General features: G+C 39.9%; 6 protein-coding genes across 6 annotated transcripts; 2 read left to right on the plus strand and 4 right to left on the minus strand.

The window, feature by feature from the left end:
• On the plus strand, positions 1-4,742 carry il12b2 (interleukin 12B 2). Its single transcript, XM_070904559.1, has 8 exons — positions 1-62; positions 332-407; positions 558-809; positions 1,152-1,254; positions 1,382-1,578; positions 2,075-2,223; positions 2,327-2,437; positions 4,316-4,742. Exons 1-8 carry the CDS (start codon positions 60-62, stop codon positions 4,460-4,462), a joined length of 1,038 nt encoding a protein of 345 aa, XP_070760660.1. The 5' UTR covers positions 1-59; the 3' UTR covers positions 4,463-4,742.
• Positions 4,743-5,206: 464 nt separating this feature from the next.
• LOC139284555 (protease-associated domain-containing protein 1-like) lies at positions 5,207-8,025 on the plus strand. The gene is made up of 5 exons (XM_070904860.1): positions 5,207-5,380; positions 5,679-5,779; positions 5,888-5,997; positions 7,086-7,253; positions 7,331-8,025. The coding sequence occupies exons 1-5, from the start codon at positions 5,305-5,307 to the stop codon at positions 7,449-7,451; spliced, it is 576 nt and encodes a 191-aa protein (XP_070760961.1). The 5' UTR covers positions 5,207-5,304; the 3' UTR covers positions 7,452-8,025.
• A 3,393-nt stretch (positions 8,026-11,418) lies between these two features.
• Positions 11,419-12,309, minus strand: LOC139283607 (green-sensitive opsin P521-like). Its single transcript, XM_070903601.1, has one exon. It carries the CDS (start codon positions 12,307-12,309, stop codon positions 11,419-11,421), a length of 891 nt encoding a protein of 296 aa, XP_070759702.1.
• A 1,876-nt stretch (positions 12,310-14,185) lies between these two features.
• On the minus strand, positions 14,186-15,073 carry LOC139283608 (sphingosine 1-phosphate receptor 3-like). Its single transcript, XM_070903602.1, has one exon. It carries the CDS (start codon positions 15,071-15,073, stop codon positions 14,186-14,188), a length of 888 nt encoding a protein of 295 aa, XP_070759703.1.
• Positions 15,074-18,022: 2,949 nt separating this feature from the next.
• LOC139283772 (somatostatin receptor type 4-like) lies at positions 18,023-18,925 on the minus strand. Its single transcript, XM_070903808.1, has one exon. It carries the CDS (start codon positions 18,923-18,925, stop codon positions 18,023-18,025), a length of 903 nt encoding a protein of 300 aa, XP_070759909.1.
• Positions 18,926-20,454: 1,529 nt separating this feature from the next.
• On the minus strand, positions 20,455-21,501 carry LOC139283773 (sphingosine 1-phosphate receptor 3-like). The gene is made up of 2 exons (XM_070903809.1): positions 20,639-21,501; positions 20,455-20,491 (listed from the first exon to the last, which is right to left on the minus strand). Exons 1-2 carry the CDS (start codon positions 21,499-21,501, stop codon positions 20,455-20,457), a joined length of 900 nt encoding a protein of 299 aa, XP_070759910.1.
• Between the last annotated feature and the right edge of the window lie 3,091 nt (positions 21,502-24,592).

A 24,592-nucleotide genomic window follows, 5' to 3' on the forward strand; every position in this document is an offset into this window, starting at 1 on the left:
CGACTGAGTTTCTGCTCTTGATTTTTTTCATTGCGTCACTTCAGAATAACTTCAACCAAATGGTAAGAAATAACTTCTGTGAGTTGCTTGAGTGGATGACATAAAAGGTAGTAAATTACCAACTTTGCTATTCTGTTTATTGTATAATATAACACATTTTCTCAACTAAAAGTGTTAAAATGTCTTGTGAACAGCTTTTTATTTAGTTTCTCAATTAAAGATGATTTGAACAACAATCACTAGCAAATCAAGGGGTAATTCCTTGGGTTTTTATGATAGTAATGATTCAATTCAATAATCTTCCTCTCGCTGTCACACAATCTCTCGGAAGACGTCACTGTGGATATTTGGGCTTCTGTTCAGCAGCCTCACAGGAGCACATGGAATCAACTACTTTCCAGAAAAGTGTACGTCTTATTTATGGTCCACATATTTTCTTGAATGGTTCTAAATCTGTTAATCTTGACGTGTTAATATATGTGTTTTTGTACATGTGTATGTCTCTGTGTGGACTTCTGTGTGTGTATGCATGTCTGTTTGTATCTATGTTTGTGTAGTTGTGGTGGTAAAAAAGAGTCATGCAAATCCAATCACTCTGACCTGCGGCACAAAGACCGACGGAGCTGTCACATGGAAGTTTGATGGGGAGGTGATGGAAGATGATGATGATGATGTCCAGCAGAATGGTCAAACTCTTACCATGTCAGGAGAAGATACACCCCTGTTGGGAGAATACAGCTGCTGGAGAGGAGAAGAGATGTTATCATCAACCTATCTGCTGCTGGAGGCTGATGAGAAACAGGAGTTAGGTGAGATAATTTTGTTTCATTTTTCATTTATGCTATCATTCATGTACTGTAAATGACAGGAATCTCTCAAATAGAGGAACTTATAGCCACCATGCAAAAATACAGCCAACATATCCACAGCAGGCTAAGCCCTGAAAAAGCCAGTTTAAGCCCTTAAACTCTCTGCATGTCTGGCTGGGTGGAATATTTCTCTCTGTAGAGGATGAGACTGGAAGTGAACGCATACTGAACCACTCCGTGATGCACTTCCAACATAAATGTCTCACACTTAGTGATATTTTAATTTATTATCCAAACATTTTCCATTAAACTTGTATTCACTCACATTGTGTGTCTTTATAGATTCTCTCATGAGTTGTCGGGCAAAGTCTTATGACTGTGACTTCAGCTGTGAGTGGAATGAGACAGAATACACAGCAGTGCGCCTTGGACTGGGCCATGACTGGTAAAGTAAAAACACACAGACCAATTACAGGATTAAAGTATTAAGTACAGACTGACAAGCAGAGAGAATCGTGACTTTCTCTGTTACACATTTCACTCAGTGTCTGTTTTACTGCTTGCCTCTGTAGCAGTGAAGGTAGGAAGTCGTGTCACTGGGTCAGCAGCAGTGATCGCCTCCTGGATGGGGGATTCCAGTTTGAGCTGTCCCACCCCCTCTCACCCTACGCTGAGGAAAGCACCATGCTCGAACTCACTGCTGAGGCCATCAATAAGGAGAACCTCTCAATCCTCAGGAGAACCAAGAGATTTTATCTCAGAGACATCGGTAAGCTGAGTGAGAGTCAACTGCATTAAAGGAATTCAACAGAAAATAATCAATATTAAACAGAACACAGCAAAAACCAACAAGGTTGTTCACAAAATTAAATATTCAATTCTTAGGAAATTGGTCTTGAAGGATGAAATTAATTTGATTACAAACAATTAGTGTTTGGTTCCAATGATACATTGTTCAGTAAAGTCACTTTCTGATCATGTAAAATGACATATTCTACACTTTATCAAACTAGATAAAAGTCCATTTGTAATTAAATTATTTTCAAAAACATTTTAACAGTTTAACAAAGACAGCTGTGACTAGTAACTTGAAAATACAACGTTAAAATTAGTACAAAAAAGTTAGCAGTCATGCCATTGATCTTTACCAGTCATGGCCCAGTATATCCTTTTTGTTAATGAATGTGATTACATACTTACAGACATACTTTAATGATTCCTTACTGGTATACTTTGACACGTGTTTTTGTTTTTCTTCTGTCCAGTTAAACCTGATAGTCCCCGGATTGTCAAGTGTCAGGAGGTGGAGCAGGCCCTGAACGTGACCATTGAGCCACCGTCCAGCTGGTCAACTCCTCACAGCTTCTTCAGTCTGGAGCACGAAATTGAATACGAGTTTAAAGATGATGGCAAGGTACGCGCAATCTTGCACTGAAACAAAGTCTGGTGATTTCTCCATGCCTGTTATTCTCTCCATTGCATTTTATTTTCTTATTGTGCGATGTCTCTGACTTTAGAAAGGACGTTCTTCATCTCCTCTGATACCGAAGAGGATCAGCAAGCTGAGGGTTCGCTCCAGAGACTCGCTGGTGTTCTCAACCTGGAGCCAGTGGACTCCCTGGAAGAATGTAACCTACTGAAATTATTTGAACCTAACACTGAATCTAACTCCTGCTCTTTCAATGTCCTGTCATGTCCTCTCACCTACTGTTTTTTCGCTTTCTGGCTGTCTCCCTTTGGAGCAATCACACACTGCTGGCCAAGAGATAACACAGCACTTACCAGAAGCTCAGTAATACATCAAGAGTTTCGTTTTATGGTAGAAGTAAAAATGTCCGATGGAGTTTCATGGGACCAAATCTTATAAAATAGCTCTTTGCAGTTTTGTCCATTTAAGGATCTTTGATGTTAAAATCTAAGGAAACCTTCATGATACATAATTAAACATGAATCAGAAGTTAAATTTGCATTTCAGGTGGAGGAGTCCAGTTCAGTCTGCTCTTTAGACAGACTTTCACACAGTATGTTTTATGTGCCTGTTATTTCTGTACATGTGTGTTGGCGTTTCTGTGTACTTTGGTGGTTTGGTGGTGTGCAACAAAAAAAAAGGCTATTAAAAGAGCTTTGTGCTTCCTTCCTTATAAATGTTCCTTCTTTATTTATGTGTTGCTCATGTCTCTTGTACAATTACTGACCAGAGAAATACAAATTCAATTTTAATATAATACAGTGCCAACCCACATTTATGTAATTTATGTACGTTGGGGTGGACAAAATATTTGAAACATTCACACTCACTCAGTGTGTGTCATGTATGTTAAAGTCAAGGTTAAAGCAGCAGCATTTTGGAGGTCACGTTTTAAATTTATATCTAATGGAGCTTCTATTAAAGAAATATTTTAGGATCGAAACACCATTATATACTAAAAATGAGATAAACCAACAAAATTATATGCTAGTACTTTTAGTTTCTAATCACAGTTATGTGGGTTATGATACTCCAATGACAATTATAACGACTGTCTTATTTTATTTAATGACTGTTTTAATTCATACTAATTCATTTATTGGTAAACAATTTACTCTTTATTAAAGACTATAGGTTATTTATAATAGTCTACTGCTTTTAGTTGGTAATGAATGAGCAATAGTTGTTTTTCAGCAAATAATACTTTTAATTTCATTTGATACTATCACCTAAAACCTACAAAGTACATGTCTGGCATCTACTGAATAGTCCTTGTAATCCAACATTGTTTTAAAGAAGAGGAACGAATATAAATTAATCATTTTTCAACTAAGACAGTAAGGCTAACAATGAGACACTCTTTCTCAGTGGCTGTCAGTTACAGTATAACAGTATAATGCTAATAATTTCAGTTTTCACATATTAATGTGATCATTCATCAATGATAAGCTGGTGTGAACAATAAAGACCCACTAAGGCACCAGCTATAGCTGGCAAACAGTAAAATGTAGTTTATCATAGCTGTACCTGCTTTACCAGCCAGATTTGTTATAGATGACAAATGCATTGAAATCAAGCTAGCATTATGGCATCAGTTGCTATCTGTATGTATTTTTTCATATAGTTTATACAATTGTCACTTTAACAGGTACATTTTGCCATATATTATTCACTGAAATTGGTGGACATACCAAAAGCCCGACAAAAAAAAATGAAACATTTGGTTTAGATTGTCCCAAACCTTAAAAAGTTGAATCAATGTATTTGCTGACAGCTCATTAACTGGAGGGGCCCGATCTCACTTAGAGACACCTGGAGCAGAGTTTACTTGGCTTGAAGCTTGAGAAGTAAATGACATTGTTATGCAGGGAAATAAAATGCTCCAGTGTTAAACTAATGTAATGTTGCATGGCACTGAAAATGTAATAGCAGTCATTCTTGATAGTCATAGCCAGAACGTGCAAAGACATATTATATTTTACAGTTAAGTTTTTTACACAAGACTTACAGACCCTAATCTGTCGTTAACTCATTGCAGGTGAGAACAGCGAAAAAGAACCTATGTAAATGCAAAAACATAGCAAAATCTTGCTGTCCAGAGTTGCCATCTGGGTCCTTGGACCACTGCAAGGAGAAAGGGAAGAAAAGACGCAACAAAGATCCTAACTGGAGCCAAACATCTTAAAAAGAAGATAAACAATAAAAACATATTGCAACTGGGATTGTGCTGGTGTACAGAAGCCTTTTATTTGGGAATAGTGGAAAAATATTTTGATGAACGTATATGAGGTCATTAAATTGTACCTTTTATTGAATTTGTCAAGTGCTTGAACAAAGATTCAATATTGGGGATGGTGAGGATTTTAAACTGAATTTCCAAAAGTTCTGAATTGAAGAAGACATTGCTTGTGTTGTACTTATAATGCCTTGTAATGCAACAGCCGTGCAGTAAATCTATACCTTCATGAAGGCTATAGTGTTCAGTTTTTGTCTGTCTGTATTTTATTTCATCACTATTATTGTGCATTCTGTTCTTGGTCTGAGGTTTTTCTTTTCATATATATCATTTTATTTGTATGAAAATCTCACAAGAGGTTAGTAATTCAAGCCATTCCCTCCACAACATGTCTTCCCTTCAAGCAAGTCTGGGTAAATGCCCTTTTAATATAATGACCATTTAACTGATGTCTCCTTGAATATTACACATAAGCGTTGAAACCTACATATACCCACAGGTAGGCTACCACTCTAGAATATAAAAACTGTAGGCTACACATTGCACAGAGATTTTTTATAGTTGTAGAAACGGTGGCTATAATGGGGCCCAACAGCCCCGCGGCCCCCTAGCACTTTAATCCGGCTTTGCAACATACGCATGCGCATGAAGAGGAGCGCGGAAGTGGCTGCTAACCTGCTGCACTGTTTACTGAGCGACAGCTACATGTGGACAAAAGACCGCTGTCAAATACTTAGCCACTCTGAAGTCTCGTCTATGTAACGTTGAGGAGCTCTACAAATGTCTTGAACATGGCGAAGGTTGTTCGGACAAAAGCTTTACTTTTATACCTCTGGAGTGTTTTCATGCAGTTCAGTCGCTTGTCAGGTGAGCATGAGGGGCGGAGGCAAGTCTCAAATGCTAATTTAGCTAACGGGTCGCTGTTAGCTGAAGGTTTTCCGAAGCATGCTAAGGCTTTTGTTGTAGCCTTCACGATTCGTCACTGGTGAAGTCAAGTGTAGAGGTGTACTGTGTCATATTCTCTGTGAATTTCCATCCCATAACACCCTGTTGTTGTGGTTTACCAACACTGACTTCATACTGATGATGCATTTATTCCCAACTCTGACGTAAGCTAGTCATGCAAGTGTTTCTTTTCTATTATTGTTTTTTTGGTCTGCTCTAGGTTTTGGGGTCAATGAACTGCTTTATTTCCGAGTCATCAGTCCAGAGGAGATAGGGTACATCTTCAGTGCAGCACCTGCCAAAGACTTCGGAGGAGATTTTGTTAGTACTCGGCCCTCTTCTGAGTTTCATTTGTTTGCCAAATTATTCTCAATCCTCAGACACATGTACACTCACCATCTAATCACATTCCTCTCTTTTGGTTCCCAGACGTCATCTTATGATGAGATTTTCCTCGTGCCAGCAGAACCAGCTGACGGCTGCTCGGACCTGGAGGACAGAGAAATCATCCAGGGACAAGTGATCCTGGTGGAAAGGGGGTATGTACGCATACCTCAGCACCTATAGGTTCACCTGTATAAGCCTTAAAGGATGTGAGCACAAACCAGGAGTGGGAAACTGCAACTGTAAACTTGGATGGGGCCATTTAGCAGCGGTGGTGACAGAGACAAATTGAAGCTGTGGCCTCAGATTAAGCTTTTAAGAAATTAAGAGTGGCTGGTCAGTAAGGCAAATGTCATATGCTAAGGTCTAATGCTATTCTTGACTGTTCTGTCACAGCTGCTGTATTGTAGGTGCAATTCACGTGTTACCTCGGGAATAAAAAAAACCCCAACAACATTAAAAACACATTTATTCTCCTTATAGTACCCTGTATATATCATAGATGTGTTAATGTTATTTGATGTTGTTCCAAGATGGTGCCCATTCATTCCAAACGAAGTTGCTCACCTGACACATACACCGAATACACCCTTCAGGCTTCCACATTTTTGAGGCATGTGCACATAAGAGTCTCACCTGCCTGCATTCATAACTGGCACAAAAATAAAATGTTGATGCAGTGCATGACATTTTTAATTTACATTGGACCTATGGCTAAAATTATGACAAATGTTTAGAATGCATGCCTAGTACATTTTCTTCATTGTTTTACAGTTGTTTTTTTTGTAATGGTTGTATATGGGGAAGAAGTCTTCCTGGGCCAGTGAGCATCACATTACCTGCAATTTTGACAGGACTCACCGTCGCAAAATGTAGCATGGAACAGCCCAGCCCTGTTCCTGCGGGCCTGGTTCTTACCTGAACAGCAATAGCTAAAAAACATGTTTAACATTTAAGTGTCGACATAGTTTATGAGACCTATAACCCTTAACCTGTGCTAATTATCAGGTCTGTGTATGAAGGTATTTTGCGGGTGAAATGATGCTACTTCTATTTGTAAGTTTTGGGGAGAGACACTATATTTTTGGAATGTTTTACTGTAAACTATGTGCAAATAAAACAGCCTTTATGGGACAGTAAAGTTTGAATAAATACATGACAACAGATCATTAGTAGTATTACAGCTTGTGTTTGTTGGCATATTTTAAAATGGTTTCTTTCTCTGTTTTTGTGTGCACTCCAGAGGTTGCTCCTTTGTACAAAAGGCCCGACATGTGGAGGAAGCAGGAGGCAAAGCTGTTCTGATCGCTGATAATGCAGTGGACAATGACAGTCAGTACCTTGATATGATCACTGACGGAAGCGCTGCCAGACCAAGCATACCTGCTCTGTTTCTGCTGGGACGTGATGGGTAAGACATATGCAGACACATTTTATTTTATATAAGCATAAATACAATACATTTTCTCCCTTGTCCATGTATTGTAGGATGATGATCAGACGATCTCTTCAAAGACAAGCGCTGCCATGGGCCGTCATCTCCATTCCTGTAAATGTTTCCTCTTTGGCCTCGTTCCCACTCAAGCAGCCCCCATGGACACTGTGGTAGAAATGACGCACACCCACAACTTCATGCACTTCCTCACTCAATAATCATTCTTTCATCAGTGCATATCCTGTCAGCTGAGAAGAAACTCAGCCTCACAGGGAAATTCTTCGGTAGTGGTTATAGATTTAACATACATACACATGATTATGTCACGCTGAACACACAGCCAAAGGCACGTAGAGCAAACCTGTTAACAGTGTCCAAATGGATTCTTTGCCAGGGAACCAGGTGTGGACAGAAAAACGTTTTGAAGATAATAAGTCTGTTTTCCAATTGAGTCTTCAGGAACTAGTCAGTGGTAAAACTGGAGAATTCAATGCACATTACTATAGCACATACAGATTGAAGTGCACTATTTCCTTTGCCTTGTCAAATAGTACAGGCTGTTGTGTAGGCCTTTATGGGAAATAAACAGGCCATGTCAGCATATATGAAACGTCACTACAATGCAGTATACCAGGAATGTCATCTCACTGTAAAAATGTTAATAAATTCCTGTTTATTTGCATGAACTTAAACAGGGTCACCAAAAATGAGCACGGTTTCTCTCATGGTTAATAAATATAATATGATTCTTTTGCATAAAAGACTATAATTTATTGCCTTTCTGAGGTACACATCTATACAGCTTTTTAGACCACATTTCTGTATAGTATAACATGTTACCCTCATTAACTTTGTATTTGTATCTACTGACATTTTCAATACTCCTGATCCAAAATATGTTCAGAGCAGTTTGGATAAACAGGATTGACACAGTGTGGTGTTTACAAGTGTATACAAAGTAAACACAGTAAAAAAAAAAAAAACAAGGTATGACAATTATGAACAGATTACAAAGCCATTGAAGACAAATAATTGCTGTCCAGAGTAACCACTAGGTAGCAAACAGTAAAACAAATTAGCCAAAGAGGCAGCAAGGTCTCTGCGCTGTGTTAGGTGAAGTGTACCAGAGCAGGGAGGACTGACAGAGAACAGGACTCCAACAAACTTCCCTCATTTATTGCTTTGTGGAACACAAACAAAAACTCACTCAGTTTCCTCTTGTAATATTTTATTGTTTAAATTCCCTTGAATGCATTTTTAATTCTCTCGTAAAAATTGAATAAATGAGAGAAAATCAATTGTTTTTTGCTAATAAGAGCATAGCTTATACATTTGGATTTAAGCCTCTGGCCAAAACCACCCCACCTACGTGAAGCTGACCAGAGTCCTGAATCTGCGGCCGTCAGCGGTCAAGGAGCTGTTCGCGGTAGTCAGTCCGCTCCATGCTGCGGTATTGGCTACCACTGAGGTGGGGCTCCACACAATCACTGAACATGTCTCGCCATTGAACTCACCAGTTTGTATTCCACTTCTGTGTATAGTCCGTCCTTCTGACTGGCAGTTTTCCCCCTTTTTTTCCCAATACAACATGTCCCTAGTTTGAGTTCATCTGAAGTCTGTACTACTTGTTACCTTACCTATTATGTATTAGAATTACTACATTAAATTTACTGGATTTATACCAGTACTGCACTTCCATTTTGGACTATACTAGTAAACTGTCTTGTTATGGTATAACATATCGGTTAATTGCAATAATTTAAAATGTTAAAATATATATGTCATAAATACATATATATTTCTGAAAATTTTCATGTGAATTTATGTTGAGTCTTCCCGTGTCTTCAGAGAGCTTGGGCGTGGTCTAGAACTCATTGCTAATAGTAATAGTAAACCCCATTGGGCCTTAATGTTCCTCCAACTTCTAGACTACAACTGTATTTTGAAAATGAAGGAGGGACTAAATACACTTGGCCACACCTCTGCACAGCACCATCAGTTTAAGCCAACTATAGCAATGCATGTTTCCTATCCTTTTGGCTTGCCATTCCCCAACATGCTGTCTGCAGTATGATAAGTTTGTTTGATAAACTGCATGTATTAGTTTCCTTGAAAGCATCGTTGCTTCTGTAGATGCAAGTCAGGCCGCATTTCTTATTTATTTTTGCTGAAACTACAGAAAGTCCAGAACAGCTGTTGAAGTTCTTATTTATTTTATTTAATTTGCGCAAAAGTTTTGAGGTCATCTATGCGTTGGCCTTTGCAGTTTCATGGAGTAAAAGAGCTTCTTGTAGTACTTGAAGTTCACACCAGCTGCTAGGCCTCAACACAAACATTAAATTCTGCGGTCCTTTCAGATTCATGTATATAAATAAAGAATAAAATACATGAAAATGGGTTTCATGTAAGGTCTTTTCACTTGGAGAAAAAATATGAAGAAATGAAAAAATAGGCCTGTGTTTATTTATTGTTCATGTATGTATTCATGTATGGATTTAAAGTAGAAACTTGTACCAGAGAAGTTTTTAGGGTCTGTATGTTTGTTTTTTTCTCCACATATGGGGATGGTAGAAGTAGTCTATAATTTAAAATTGTAGTACCTTATAATGTAAAAGCTATTACCATGTTGTTGTTCATTTACATTTTGTGTAAAAAGGGGACATAATTCATAATAAACATTTTAATAAAAATACATAGGCCTAACAGATATCAATTATTAATAAAAAACATTATTTTCAGTGATAATGTTTTGCTACAAGCTTGTGGCTTTTCCATCTACATAAATTATCTCTGGATTTGAAAGACTACTGCATTAACTAAGATTCCCCGTACACCAGGTGCTCACTGACACCAGTGTGTGATGGTTATTCGTCGGCCCGTTACAAAACCAAACTCGATGAATACCGTTGCTTTTCCTTTTTTTGTTTTGTTTTGTTTTTTAGTTTACATATCAATCATTTATTTGGATAATTACATTTCAAGTTATAGACATATTATTAAGCTTTCCATTCCTTCTATTTAATGTACTCTAGATGTCCTGTGACAAGCAGCAGAAACGTTTTAGGTCCATTCACAACAGCTGCGCATAATTTAAGGTGAAATAAGCAACTCTGTTACGTAAAGTTACGTAATAACACTACGGGAAACTCGTGTCAAGGTCTCTTCCACTACTATTGTGCCCTAACTCCTAGAATCCATGTACGACTGCCAGGCGCGTTTATCTCTCCTGCTCAGTGGAAACTTGGTCTGCGAGTACAAAAAGCAAGTACAATAACACCACCCCAAATCTTTAGCTGGTGTGTTAAAGCTTAATGCCAAAACCATAACGGAATACATAATATAACGCACACATAAAAAAAAAACACCACAAAAGCTAAAAGACTGCTGTGTTTAAAAATAGGTATAACCGCGATTCAGCAGCACACACCGTGGACAGCGACACTGCTGACAACATACAAATGAACTTACAGGTAATTTACCATGACCGGAAACATCCTTTACCTAATGCTCCTTAATGATGTGTCCACTTGTCATGTTGATTCGGACAGATATCACCTGGATTAGACCCTTACCGGTCGAGCATTCCGGCTCTGCCCACCTCCATCACCTCCATCACCTCCATCACATCACTAGATCGAATTAGTTTATCTGACATTTCTTTACATTTTTCAGATTAGGGAGGCTGCCCCTACGACAGTATACCGCTAGGCCTAGCCTACCTCTCAGACTACAGCACTAGTTCAGCATTTAATAGGAGTCGCTGTCTGAGCGTGGGGTCATTATCAGGGTTAGGGTTAGGGTTAACCCTAACCCAGCCTTCTGAGATCCAGAAACATTTCAGGAAAAACAGTGTTTGCATTAAAACTCTTTGACTGTATTGAGTAGGCTATACAGTTTCAATCCAATTTATTCTCAGAGAAAGAGAGATTGCAAAACAAAACAGCTGATTAGAATAACGTGCGGAAGTCCTCCGGTTCTTGTTATTCCCATTCATTTTTGGTGTCTCCTTTCCCATGACAGGAGCCGACTCTAAAGAAAGGGATTACAGACAAATTAATATAAACGATAAAAAAAAGCAACTCCATCAAAGGATGCACACGTTGAGCTTGGTAGTGAATGCTGGATGCAGTTTCCCTCAGTATTACCTCCTCTTGCATCTGTGGCACACCACTCTGCCCCACACTGTCCTCATCGTGGCCTCCCTCAGAGCCGGACTCCCCCAGATATACACAGACGGCGTGCACACAGCGTTCAAACGAGCCATGATGGCGAACAGATTGGTGGCCTCGTTTCTAAACGTCAGCCCTCCTCCTACCACAAATCTGAGGATAATATTAACAAAAGAGGGGCACCACAACAGCAAGAAGCTTATGACAACAAAAATGACGATTCTCAAGGATTCCTTCTTGCTGTCTTTCTCGGCGCTGGGAGGGTCTCTTTCAACCTGGAACCTGGCAATAACGTACAGTTTGATAGTCATGACCACTTTGGTGAGCACGATTAGTTGAAGGAAGACAATGCTGAACACGTACAGTTGTATCGCTTCGGAAAGTGGCAACAAATTCCTGGCGAGCAAGTGAGCAAAACTATAAACCCAGCAGCAGATGTTGATGCCTATCACAAACGGTCTTGTTATGAAGCGGCTGTAGATGAATGGATAGCACACAGCGAAATAGCGGTCAAATTGTGCGAACAAAAACGTCAATATATTGACCCCAAGAAGTGACGGTAAAACATTATAAGTTCCATTTCTGGACGGATATCCTTCCTGGACATCAAACAGACCCAGATAATACACTGAAAACCCAACCAGCGTGTCACAAACACTTGTGTTCAGCATGAAAATAAACCTGTTCTGGTGGCGCAGCGCTCTGGTGGCCAAGATGCCAATGACTACTGTTCCGGCCACGAGAACTGTAGCTGTAGCGAATAAAATCTGGAAAATAAAGACGAAATGATCCTCAGGACCGTCGAAGTCCACCGAGAGGGGAACTCCTCCTGTCATAGAGTCTGAGGTGTTGGAGAGGAGCATTGCTCATGTGCAAGTAGATCTTAAATTCAACCTTTTTATATGTAAGACCTCCTGCAGCGTGAAGCCACCAGCCTTGGTCTCTTGAGATGCTGTCTAACGCCGTTTCTTCCCTCTTTAACAGCAACATGCAGGAGTCCCGCAGACAATTTAGTTGAAGACTTGAGCACTTTTAATAATTGTTCTCACATGCAACACATTAGGCTTTTATTGAGCGTTTGTTGTGCTGTCATTTAACAACATGTTCTCGTCCTCGTATATTGTTTTTTCTTTTTTTTTAAATACTTCTAATTCTTATTGACACAGTGCTGTCTGCTGTGTGTTTCTGCACCTTTCTGTATTTGCTGCTGTGACGTGGCCAATGCCAAAAGAAGTTGCTGATGGCAAATAATTGAACCTCATCTTCTGAGTTCGTGAGCCGAAGGCTAAATCTTGTTTGATGAATTACTGCTGTGGACTTTAAGCAAGAGGTGTTGTATTTAAATTCATTGGTTCTCTTATGTATCTGTTATTCGACGGGTAGGTTTGTGGGACATAATAACTTCAGCACCAGGAGCGGTCCACAATGACCCTCTGTCAGTCGGCCCAGAGGCACAGTAATGCCGCCGCCACATTAAAGCTTTTGGTTATGCTACAATACGGTGATGAGGTCACTTTCAGTGGGACTCACGGGCAGTGTCTAAAGTAAATATGAACAGGTCTTAAACGTTTTGATGTAGCCAAGCAAAGAAAACTTTCAGGATTCATTTGTAGGCCGAAAAAAAGGTTTGACTCTCTCAGAGCCAGCAGTATGAAGACTGGTGGGTGAAACAATTCGCTTTTTTATTTTTATTTTTATTTTTTGAATGCTTTGGAGTATGGGTGAGGATCTTGAGCTCTTCAACACTACAGATTAAAGGTCCAGCAGCAAAGTCAAATATATCGTTGTTACAGCCCGACTCGGCTTCTTGCTGCAATGTTGCCCTATTTCTACCCTTATACTCTGATAAATCCTCGTATATTTTTACCAGGCCCTAGAATAATTAATTTGGTCATCTTGTGCATTAAAATATCTTATAATAATAATAATGACACACTGAACCTTAAAATATCCAACTCACTTTGTAGGATGCTATAGGGAAAGTTTGTCGGTTAAATCATTAATATGTCACAGTCTATTGTATTTAAGCCTAACCACATTATCAAAAACCTTCATGGAATAACTGAAGTATGAAGACGAGTGATTGACCTTTTATGGAGGTATTCTAATTATAAATGGCAAATATTAAATAATGTACAAATAGTCGATTATTTAATTTTAAAAGTTAATCCACAATTCACAACACTAACACTAAACGTGCGACCTCGTGCTGATGAAGCTGTGCAATAACAAATCAATACACTACAGTTAAAAGATGCAACCTCCTCCCCTATAATGTTTCAAAGTACTAGATCAGTGTTGAGTTAAAAAATATATTATTACTTTTATTAGGAGGAAAAATCAGTAAACAGTAAAGATGCCTAAATAAAGAACAGGGGCCACCTTCATTTCAAGGTCAGGAACAACCTGTCGAAGCCAACACATGATGTGACAAAGAAAATGATTTAACATTTATTTTATTACATTTACAATTTGAATATTTTTCCCGGTCCCCTCATAATTTTCCTACAGTCCCTTATCAGCAAACCCTTGCAGCTGCTGACGGAGTCCTTGGTTAACACATTTTTTTTGCGGTGAGTGAATCTTCAGAGGCTTTCCTTTGCCATTTCCCTTCACGGGACAGGAGCCAACTCTGAGAAGGAAGCGGACAAACAGCTGCTTATTGCAAGTCTACTATCGAGAGAAAGGAACGGCATCTTTATTGCATTATAGTTCCCTATTATAGGGCCATTTAATCTCTTACCTCCTCTTGCATCTCGGGCACACTCTGCCCCACACTGTCCTCCCCACGGCCTCCCTCAGAGCCGGACTCCCCCACAAGTACACCGTCGGTGTGCACACAGCGTTCAAACGAGCCATGATGGCGAACAGATTGGTGGCCTCGTTTCTAAATATCAGCCCTCCTCCTATCAGTAGTCTGAGGACTATATTAACAAAAGAGGGGCACCACAACAGCAAGAAGCTTATGACAACAAAAATGACGATTCTCAAGGATTCCTTCTTGCTGTCTTTCTCGGCGCTGGGAGGGTCTCTTTCAACCTGGAACCTGGCAATAACGTACAGTTTGATAGTCATGACCACTTTGGTGAGCACGATGACTTGTAAGCTGACAATACTGAAAACATACAGCTGTACTGCTTTGGAAAGTGGCAAGCAATTTAAAATGGTCGTCTGAGCGTAGACATGAAACCAACAGTAGATATTTGCAGAAATAACCACTCGCCGGGTTATAAAGCGCGAGTAGATGAACGGATGACAAACCGCAAAATACCGGTCAAACTGTGCAAATAAAAATGTCATTATGTTCACCCCAAGAAGTGACGGTAAAACATTATAAGTTCCATTTCTGGACGGATATCCTTCCTGGACATCAAACAGACCCAGATAATACACTGAAAACCCAACCAGCGTGTCACAAACACTTGTGTTCAGCATGAAAATAAACCTGTTCTGGTGGCGCAGCGCTCTGGTGGCCAAGATGCCAATGACTACTGTTCCGGCCACGAGAACTGTAGCTGTAGCGAATAAAATCTGGAAAATAAAGACGAAATGATCCTCTGGACCGTCGAAGTCCACCGAGAGGGGAACTCCTCCTGTCATAGAGTCTGAGGTGTTGGAGAGGAGCATTGCTCATGTGCAAGTAGATCTTAAATTCAACCTTTTTATATGTAAGACCTCCTGCAGAGTGAAGCCACCAGCCTTGGTCTCTTGAGATGCTGTCTAACGCCGTTTCTTCCCTCTTTAACAGCAACATGCAGGAGTCCCGCAGACAATTTAGTTGAAGACTTGAGCACTTTTAATAATTGTTCTCACATGCAACACATTAGGCTTTTATTGAGCGTTTGTTGTGCTGTCATTTAACAACATGTCCTCGTCCTGTTGCAGCAACAATATAAAAATAATCACTTCAAATGATTCACGTTCATTGTCGAAAATGTGTCCAAGCTAACTGAACCTGATAGAGACAATAATTATTAGGCACACCTGTACAGTCTGATGCAATCCAGTACAACTGTTCCACCATAAAGTCTACTTTTATGATGCCTATAATGTTCAGGGTTTTTTTTGTTGACACTGTCATAAAGGTGTTAATTTAGTTATAGTTTCAGCACTGAGGTCAAAGTTAATGGTGGTGTTGTACTGCACTGAATTATGTTGAGAGGTGTTTCTAATATTCTGCTAATATTATTTTGTTTTTTGCCTAAAAGGTGGTCAAATGGTAATACTGATGGGTCCAGAAAATCAGCTTTTAAACCCAGATGTCACAACCACAGCAGGAAGAGGTCTAAACTGCAGCAGCACTTATTGTGAGATCAACCTGTGTTCTTGATCCTGGGTCATCCTGCAACCACACAACAGATTGCCATAATTTTACTGTATGTCACAAAGATTATAGAAAAACTTAACCAGTAAGGCAAGGTTTTGTTTTTATTTTGTGTGGGTCCCCCCCCACACGTTTTATACACCAACGCAAGTTAAAGTACTTAACAAAAGGTATAAGAGACAGTCAATAAGATAAAAATGTAATAAATTAAATTGTTTAATTATACATATTGGATCCATCATAATACGTGTACTCCTACAAATATTTTTGTTTTAGCACATTAAGAAAACCAATTGTTACAATAATAGCAAAGTAACCTGTTCTTAAGACTGGTATTTTTCAATTTAAGAATGTGTTAGTCCCCTCCTTAGGAAAAATAATCCTCACCCATCTATTCTGAATAACTTGAGTCCTGTTAATGCAGTTAAAAGGCTTTCAGAATTGTGATGTATTCAGATGGAGGGCTGATTGTTTCTGCCCTCGTCCTCCTCCTTTAGCTGTTGCAGCTGATACTACAGAGCACACTGATCATTGAAACATTTAGTTGGTGTTTCTGGAAAGGTGCTCAACTGGTTGTATACGTCTAACAGAGAGACTGTTGTTGTCAGTATTGCTTTATTGTTACACATCATGAATAAAATTTTAGAGAGCACATCAAATGTGTCACAAGGACTGCATTTTTTTCCATCTTAAAAATGTATCATATTCTTTAGATACTTTGTGTGTACAGAAACAGAGCATATTTAATTGCTTTTCGTATTGTCAAGTGATAATGAGAGGCTGACAAAACTTTTGGAAACGTGGATTTTTGATTCTATAGACTCCCTGACAGTCTAAATACACTGGCTGCTGAATTTTTAAACATTGCTTGAACTTCGTGGCCTGAAATAAATCTGTATAGGAGGCCTATAGTTCAGCTAAATCATCTGAGAGAGAGACTGACATGAAAAAACAAACAAAAACTTCAAAATTGATTAAAAAAAAACACAAATACAAACCTGGAATCTAATTGTGGCAACACTCAAAAAGACAGAAAGAGGAGCTCTTTGTCACTGAAATCTTCTAAATCGTCCGTCCAACCTTATCAATCCTATAGGAAGAAAAAGTGTTCATCAATTGTGAATTATTTCTATTATTATTATTGTATGTACATACAATTTGACGTGACACCCTCAAGACATTGTGTAAAATTCTAACAAGATTAATGCTTTTGTAGTACAGCAGCTTATTTGCCACAAAATATGAAAAATCAGACTCCAATAGGGGGGTTGCATGCTGACTATTATGGATTTTCTTATTTCATTTCTTGTCATTTTTTCCTGAGAAAATCGCAAATACAGTATGACAAGCTTAGACAATTATATTCGCCGATGTTCTTTCCATCTTAAACCAGCAATTTATTAAACAATCCAGTTTAATTCGAGCTAACTTTGCTATTTCAACAATAGTCAATTTGTAGAATTACCATTGAATCAAGAAAGTTAAATCAAATTCTGTACTTTACATTGCATTAGAATAAAAATTGCTGTAGGTTTGAGATTTTATGTTGCCATAATCTCAAATTTAAATGAAAAGAAAAATCTTTTACAGGGTTGAGCTGATTTAAAAGGCCTCTTTCACTTAAAGACATTTTGACTTGTCATAGCAGGAAAAACACAGGTGTAAAAATACAACATGAATAGAACAGCGAATCTTTTGGCGGACAACAAATTAACGTTGCATTTTACAGATCTTCTGTTCTGTATCAGCATTTTGCGACTTGCCAGATATGTTAACGTTTCCTCATTATATTGACAAAAAACTAATCTCCGGACACAACGTTTCCTCCCAAACCAATTTGCTGTTGCAGATTAGTATCAAATAAAGGTAATTTCTTGGAGACGTGGTGGGCCATAAAAATCATGCCACGAGCCACCGTGCACAATACCAGGGCCCTGAAAGGTCTGCCGTGGAAGAGGCCTGTAGCGGCCAAGTCATTTGGCTGTCTGAATTCCGGCGTAAATAATTAACAATCAACGATTAACACTGCATTTAAAAGGTCACTGCTGTGGTGTTGCCACACTTAAATTAGTTGGCAGTGAAAAGCCTCCCGCCAGTGTTAATTAAATGTGGTCATCATTTGCATTCTTATTGCATTGTAAAACAATATATAGTCAGTGGCTAAGATATAAAGTGACAGTGACAATCATTGAATACCTCTATGTTATATTACACATGCACGTGTGTTTACATTTACAGGAGATGCGGCAACCTTACAGTAATCGGGCCTGTAGTCCAACCAACCTGTTGGGTCGTTTGCAGCAGCAGATTTTGCTCCACACAGTTTTCCACACGGCCCTCCTGAGTGAGGGGCTCGCCCACAGGTAGAGGGACGGAGTGCACAGAGCGTTGCTCCTGGATAAAAGTTTCATTGGGTTAACGGCGTCGTTTTTAATGACAAAGAATTTCCCTGTCAGCGAAGACAGAATCGTGTAGAGCATGGATGGGCCCCACAACAGCAGAAAAAACACGACCACCACCACTATAATCAACAAGGACTCTTTCTTACTGTCTCTCTCCGGGCCCGGCGGCTCTCGCAGGAGCTGGAACCTCGCCACGATAAGCAACTTAATAGTCATGGTTATTTTTGTGAAAATAATCAGCATCAAACTGATTCTGCTGTACGTGGCGATCTCTATGGCTTTAGAAAGTGGCACCATGTGTTGCACGAGCAACTGGCCATAAACATGCACCCAGCTGTACACGTTGACACATATAATCACGCTTGTGTTGACGAAACGACCATAAACGAATGGGTGACACACGGCGACATATCGGTCAAACTGGGCGAATAGAAACGTCATGATATTAACTCCAAGGAGAGATGGCAAAATGTAGTACGTCCCATTTCTAGACGGGAAACCCAGTTTCACATCGAAGAGAAATTGATAGAAAATACCACATCCGGTCATTGTATCACAAATACTCGTGTTGAGCATAAATATAAACCGATTCTGTCTTAAAAGTGCATGGGTGTTAATAATACCGCATGCCACGGAACTGGCCACTAGCACGGTGCTAACCCCGGCCAAGATGTGGAAAATAAAAAGGAAATAGTCTCCCGGACTGTCAAAGTCAACACACAGAGGAAGGAGCGTTATGTTGATGGAGAGCATCGTGATGGGAGCTCGTGCGCAGTGGAAGCAGCCAGACGTGAACTGCGACGACAGCAGAGAAGCGCTCGTGTTTTAAAGTCAGTATTTATTTATTTATTTTTTGTCACGTCGACTGATGCTTGTAGGAGGAGACGGTGACCGACTGATGATAAATGACGCCTTTTCCTCTTGTGATCAATTTTATTTTTAATTGTTTTATAATTTCCCTTTTATTTCATTCAAACAAACAAACAAAAAAGCCACAGAAGTTAAGTGATCTTTTGAATTGATGAGAGCGTATCTAGTTAAAGTTGAGCCTCCAACCACCACAACCGAAACTACTGTCAACAACAACAACAACAATACGGAGCCGACCAAGGTCCTGAACCCGCGGCTGTCTGCGGAGCTCAACCTTCATCATCACCGTCAGGGCCGCGCCGCTGACCGTGGTCCTGAACCTGCGGCTGTCCGATGTTCTGGCTCCAGTCTGCGCCGTCGTCTTGGTTCATTCCAACAAATTATGACTGAAAAAGGAACCTGAATTTATACATGTATATGCGGTCGTACACCTTGCACTATTTCTCCTAGCTCTCCCTAATTTATCTTCGCTTTGTTGAATGCCTACATGTTGCTCTTATGAAATGAGTACTGTTGGTGGGACCAACTATGTATTTCTAACCAATTTATGTTTTCTGCTATTAGAGACTGTCGCCACAGTTTTAGTATAGTTCGTCCACTATCTTTTGAATCGTTTCATGTGGCTCAAATTTCGTTTCCTTGAGTTAAACAAGCTGTTATTGTATCTTTCTGCAAACATGGTCGGGCCTAAAAAAGAAAAGAAAAAAAGCATAACTATAATGGGATCAGTTTGTGGGTGTGTTTAGACATTTAAAATCTGAACTGCGGGATATACAGTATGCGATAAATTAACCCCAAACATTTATATTGTCTGTAATGGCATCCTGTACATAATTAAATGCTTATTTCAACAGTGTTTTACCCATAATGTCAAGTTTCATAATTAAAATATAATTTAAACTTAAAACACGAAAAGGAACACGTAGCCAAGTAGGACACTGGAAGCAGGGACATAAGCTGCAATGTTAGCACCTGGATGAGTTTTAGTTCAAGTTCAAGAGGCAGTTGAAACAAGAATTGTTAACCACATATTTAATTTCATTCTGTTAAAAGCGTTTATGACAAGTATGAAACAATGCGTCGTTTCCAAATGAAATGTCTGAATTAGCCCCAAACTGTATGGACGAGATAGTGAGTGAGCACACACAGGAAGACTTTTCAACTGAGTGCCCTCACCTAATCTCAAACACAGTCCACATTTCACCTTTGATAGCACTCCTGAATTCCCAGGCAAAGTTCAACGAGCCCATCTGTCAAGTGCGTCATTTAACCAAAAAACAAATAAACAAACGTGATGGTTGACAACTCACATTCATTTAAAAGTGATTGAAACATTTTCACGTCGGCCGCGTGATCCGGTCATTTAGTGGCAATGATACCTCGTGATCATGTTGATGCTGGCGGCTTCTTTATCATTTCTTTGTCACTCCATTTAAGTTCAAGCCAATTCTGAAAAAGAGAGAAAGAGGGAGTTACATGAAGTGCCTCAAAATTGGACAAACAAATAGTCCTTTGACTTAAAACAGTGCGTTACACGAGGAAAACACCTGCATAGTGACATTTTAAATCACACTAAGTGTCGAGACCTACTCTTACCTTGCCCCCCGCCCGGGGCAGACCCTCCGCCACACTATTCTCCACACGGCCCTCCGCAGCGCCGGGCTGCCCCAGATATACACAGCCGGGGTGACCAGCGCGTTCAAGCGTGCCATGATGGCGAACAGGTTAGTGGCTTCATTCTTAAACCTCAGACCTTTCCGCGACAACTGTCTGACAATTATATTGACAAAAGATGGACACCACAGAGCCAAGAAACAAATAACCACGAACACAATGATGCGCAGCGACTCCTTTTTGTTGTCTCTCTCGGCACTGGGCGCCTCTCTCACCAGGTGACTCCTGGCTATGACATATAATTGAATTGTCATCAACACTTTAATGAGAACTATAATCTGTAGAGTCATCACACCAAACGCGTTTATTTGAGCCGCCTTTGAAATAGGCACCATGTTCTGCACCGTCAGGATAGAGTATGTGTAAATCCAGCAAAACGCGCAAATCCCGATGACAAAAGACCTCGTTATGTAGCGGTTGTAAAAGAATGGATGGCACACTGCGAAGTACCGGTCAAACTGAGCGAAGAGGAAGGTTAACACATTGACGCCTAGAAATGAGGGTAAAATGTAGTATGTCCCGTTCCTCGAGGGATAGCCCTCTTGGACGTCGAAGAGGCCGAGGTAGTAGACCGAGAAGCCGGTCAGAGTGTCGCTGATGCTCGTGTTCAGCATGAATATGAAACGGTTCTGGCCTCGCAGAGACCGGGTGGAGGATATCCCGATGACCACCGAGCCGGCGACGAGCACGGAGCTTGTGGCGAACAGGATATGGAAGATGAAGATGAGGAAGTCCTCCGGAGTGTCGAAGTCCACCGACAGAGGGACGGTGGCGTTGAGGAGCATCCTGACGCTCCGCCAGAAGACGCACACGCGTGATTATTTATATAAGAATGGGGCCACTTGTCAGAGTTTAAGCAAACCTCCTAATCTCAAGAGGGCAGAGACTTTAGCACAGACAGGTGACATGTTAGCGGGCAGAACAGCCGCGTGCCAGCCGTACGGAAAGAAAGAAATGAGGCCTAATCACTACAAGTCCCAGGGGTGTTTGGTAATTAAACTAAATGATCACCAGTCACTTGTTTGTGCGTCCTGTGGTTTCCATAACACTTTGTTAGTGGTTTGGTCCTAAAATGTCCTTTCACCTTGAAGTCTGAGGTCTTGGTTCAGGATGACCCCGGGATGCTTTACTCACGTTTTTGTCACTTTTGTTCAGTGCTTTCCTTCACTGCTACCTCCTCTTCAGGGCAGAGCAGAAACTCAATTAGCTTCTAAATCAACATTCATGTTCTTCTATTTTTTTACGACACTGTTGTAACCGAGGATGATTGGGATGTTGTCCTCTCTACTCCTATTTTCAGTTGTTAACAAAGTTGCTATGTTCTTCATAGCCATATTGTCCACATATTTCATCCAAATGATCCTGCATGGGCATGAAGTGCTCGTTTCAATCATAAAAACTAACCAACACACATAGATTGTATTATAACATACTGTAAATGCATACCATAACAGAAACTGTATTTTCTTTTAATCCAGGTACATTTTGCAAAATGATTTCGAACAAATAAGCATTGAGCACTTGAAGGCCTCTTCATTAAATTGTCATTGAATTGTACAATAATCTGCTAGTTTTTAATGCTTTATTACATTAAGATATTGCGACTTCTGTCCTCTTGGAGGTTATTGAGTCATTTAATCTATAAGAGCTTTCACCCTACAATGTCTGACTGAATTCAATGCTTTTTTCAGCCACTAGATGGAGCAACACACAATTTTTTTTCACTATATGGCCAAAGACTTCTCTCTACTGTTGGCAGTAGTCACTAATCTTGCACCAGTTAAATTGTGTAGTGCAGTGTAGTAAATCCTAATGTATGAAGGTTTAATCCTCTCATAAATTGGCCCTCACAGTGGACATCATGATGACGAAATGCTTTTGGTTCTCTGCTTTATCCGCTGAGGTTTTCTCTTCAAGTACAACCAATTCTAAACATACACTTGAAATATAAACCAGTATAATTGAAAGAGGTGAAGATGCATTCATCTTAAACACACACATTTGATAAAATCCTTTTCTTTCCCCAGATAATAGGACTTAAAGGCCAAGAGGTCTAGAGTGTAAAAACATGACATCACTGAAACACTCAGTCGAGTTAACAGCTTTTACAAAAGTCAGTCTGTCTGAATACAGACACTTTGAACAGTTGACACATGCTGTTGGCAGCTTCTTTGTTCATACGTAACTGCTGATGTAGCATCCAGACACTGTGAATCATGAGAGGTCTCCAGCAGCTGTGATTTCTAATTGAGAAACGATGTGTTTTATAATTAGCCCTGTTAGAGAGGGTTTATGCAACTGTTAAGATCAGTACAGATGGGTGAGATAAGAGTAAGGGAGCTTCTTCTTATTAAAACTGAGAGTTCATAGGGGAGGATGGGGGATGTAGTAGGTTTGGATGGGTGGTGAAGGGATACAGAGACAGGACTTTGGGATTCAGTAAAAAAGTGAGGAGACAGTCGTCGGCTATACAAGGTTATTTTAGCATAGACTGGTTTTTATTTGATCAATTTACTATTCTTTTTTATTTACTTATGTTTTTGTTTTTTAGTATCTCTGAGAATGTAAAGCGCACTGTATTGTTTAATTTAAATCAATCAATTTAATTAAAATAAAATTACATTATATAAATAAAAAACAAGTTCGGTATTGTTCTTTTATGGCCCTAAAGCAACAAATTAAACTAAACCTTTCTTTGGGAGCCACAACTTTGGATACTGCTGCACCAAACAGTTTAAAGATCCCCTCCAGACATGTTTTAAAACAAATAAAACACATTCAAATCCTTAAAAAGGCATCATCTCCTTCTAGCTCATTAGAAATTCCAGAAACTATGAATATGCAAATTCTGTTTATTTCTAAAGTTTTCCTGATGGACACAAGATGTCTCCTACTTCACTGTAAAGTCCATTCTCTGTGTATGTGCGGCTTCACGTTTACATCACACTTGTATGAGTTGCATATTGGACAAGGAAAATGAGGGAAGACAGAAGTAAAACCTTTATCTTGAATTCAGCAATAGAGTGAAGCGCTGCAGAGGGAGGCTGCTCCAGACTTTGGGTGAAGTTTTGCAGAACCTGCAAAATTATATCATCGGTCATCAGATTTGTAAGTTCTTCAACTCAGAATTTTATAATGAAAGTACTGAAGTCAGGACGATAAGATGTGACAATAACTTAAACCTGAAATTGATAAACCTATTCTATTTTGTCCTGTTGTTCTGTAATTTTAGGCCTATTACTGCAGTTATTATAGTAAGTTGTTGACCTCTGTATGTTTTTGTCGGGGACTTGTTGACTTGTTGTCCATGTGGATCGACGATCGAAGTCACCCGGGTCGACGTCTTCCTGTAAGCTTGACTGTGCTTCCTACATAAATCAGAGCAGAGGTAAACCCCCCTCCTCAGCTGTTCAGTCACACAGCTGCGTTGCTGCCAGTCTCTGCCTGACAGAGTGTCTGTTGCACACACGTTTTCTCCGCACCGATGAGTAACAGAAGCCAGGGTCTGTCGCTTGTGCTGCCCCCCACACGCTTCGGCAATGTGTTGATGCTTCTTTTCAGCATTTTCCTGGCTGCGACCATCATTTTCCTCAACGTGTCTGTGTTTCTCTCCATACTACTGAACAAAGCGCTGCGCAGCGAGAACCGCTTCATGTACATGCTGAGCACCTGCCTCAGTGACATCTGCACCGGCGTGTCTTATTATTATGTCGGTGTTCTCGATGTGAGGGATAGCATTGACTCCCCTACGAGAACCTTCTACATCGTACCCACATTTCTCGGGCTGTCTTACATGGCCATCCTAGCCGCGCAGGCAGACAGGTACCACGCGGTGGTGTCACCTTTTAAATACTCCCAGCTCATGACCCGCAACAG

This window comes from Enoplosus armatus, chromosome 4 (genome assembly GCF_043641665.1).
Source record: "Enoplosus armatus isolate fEnoArm2 chromosome 4, fEnoArm2.hap1, whole genome shotgun sequence".
NCBI classification, from domain to species: Eukaryota; Metazoa; Chordata; class Actinopteri; order Centrarchiformes; family Enoplosidae; genus Enoplosus; species Enoplosus armatus.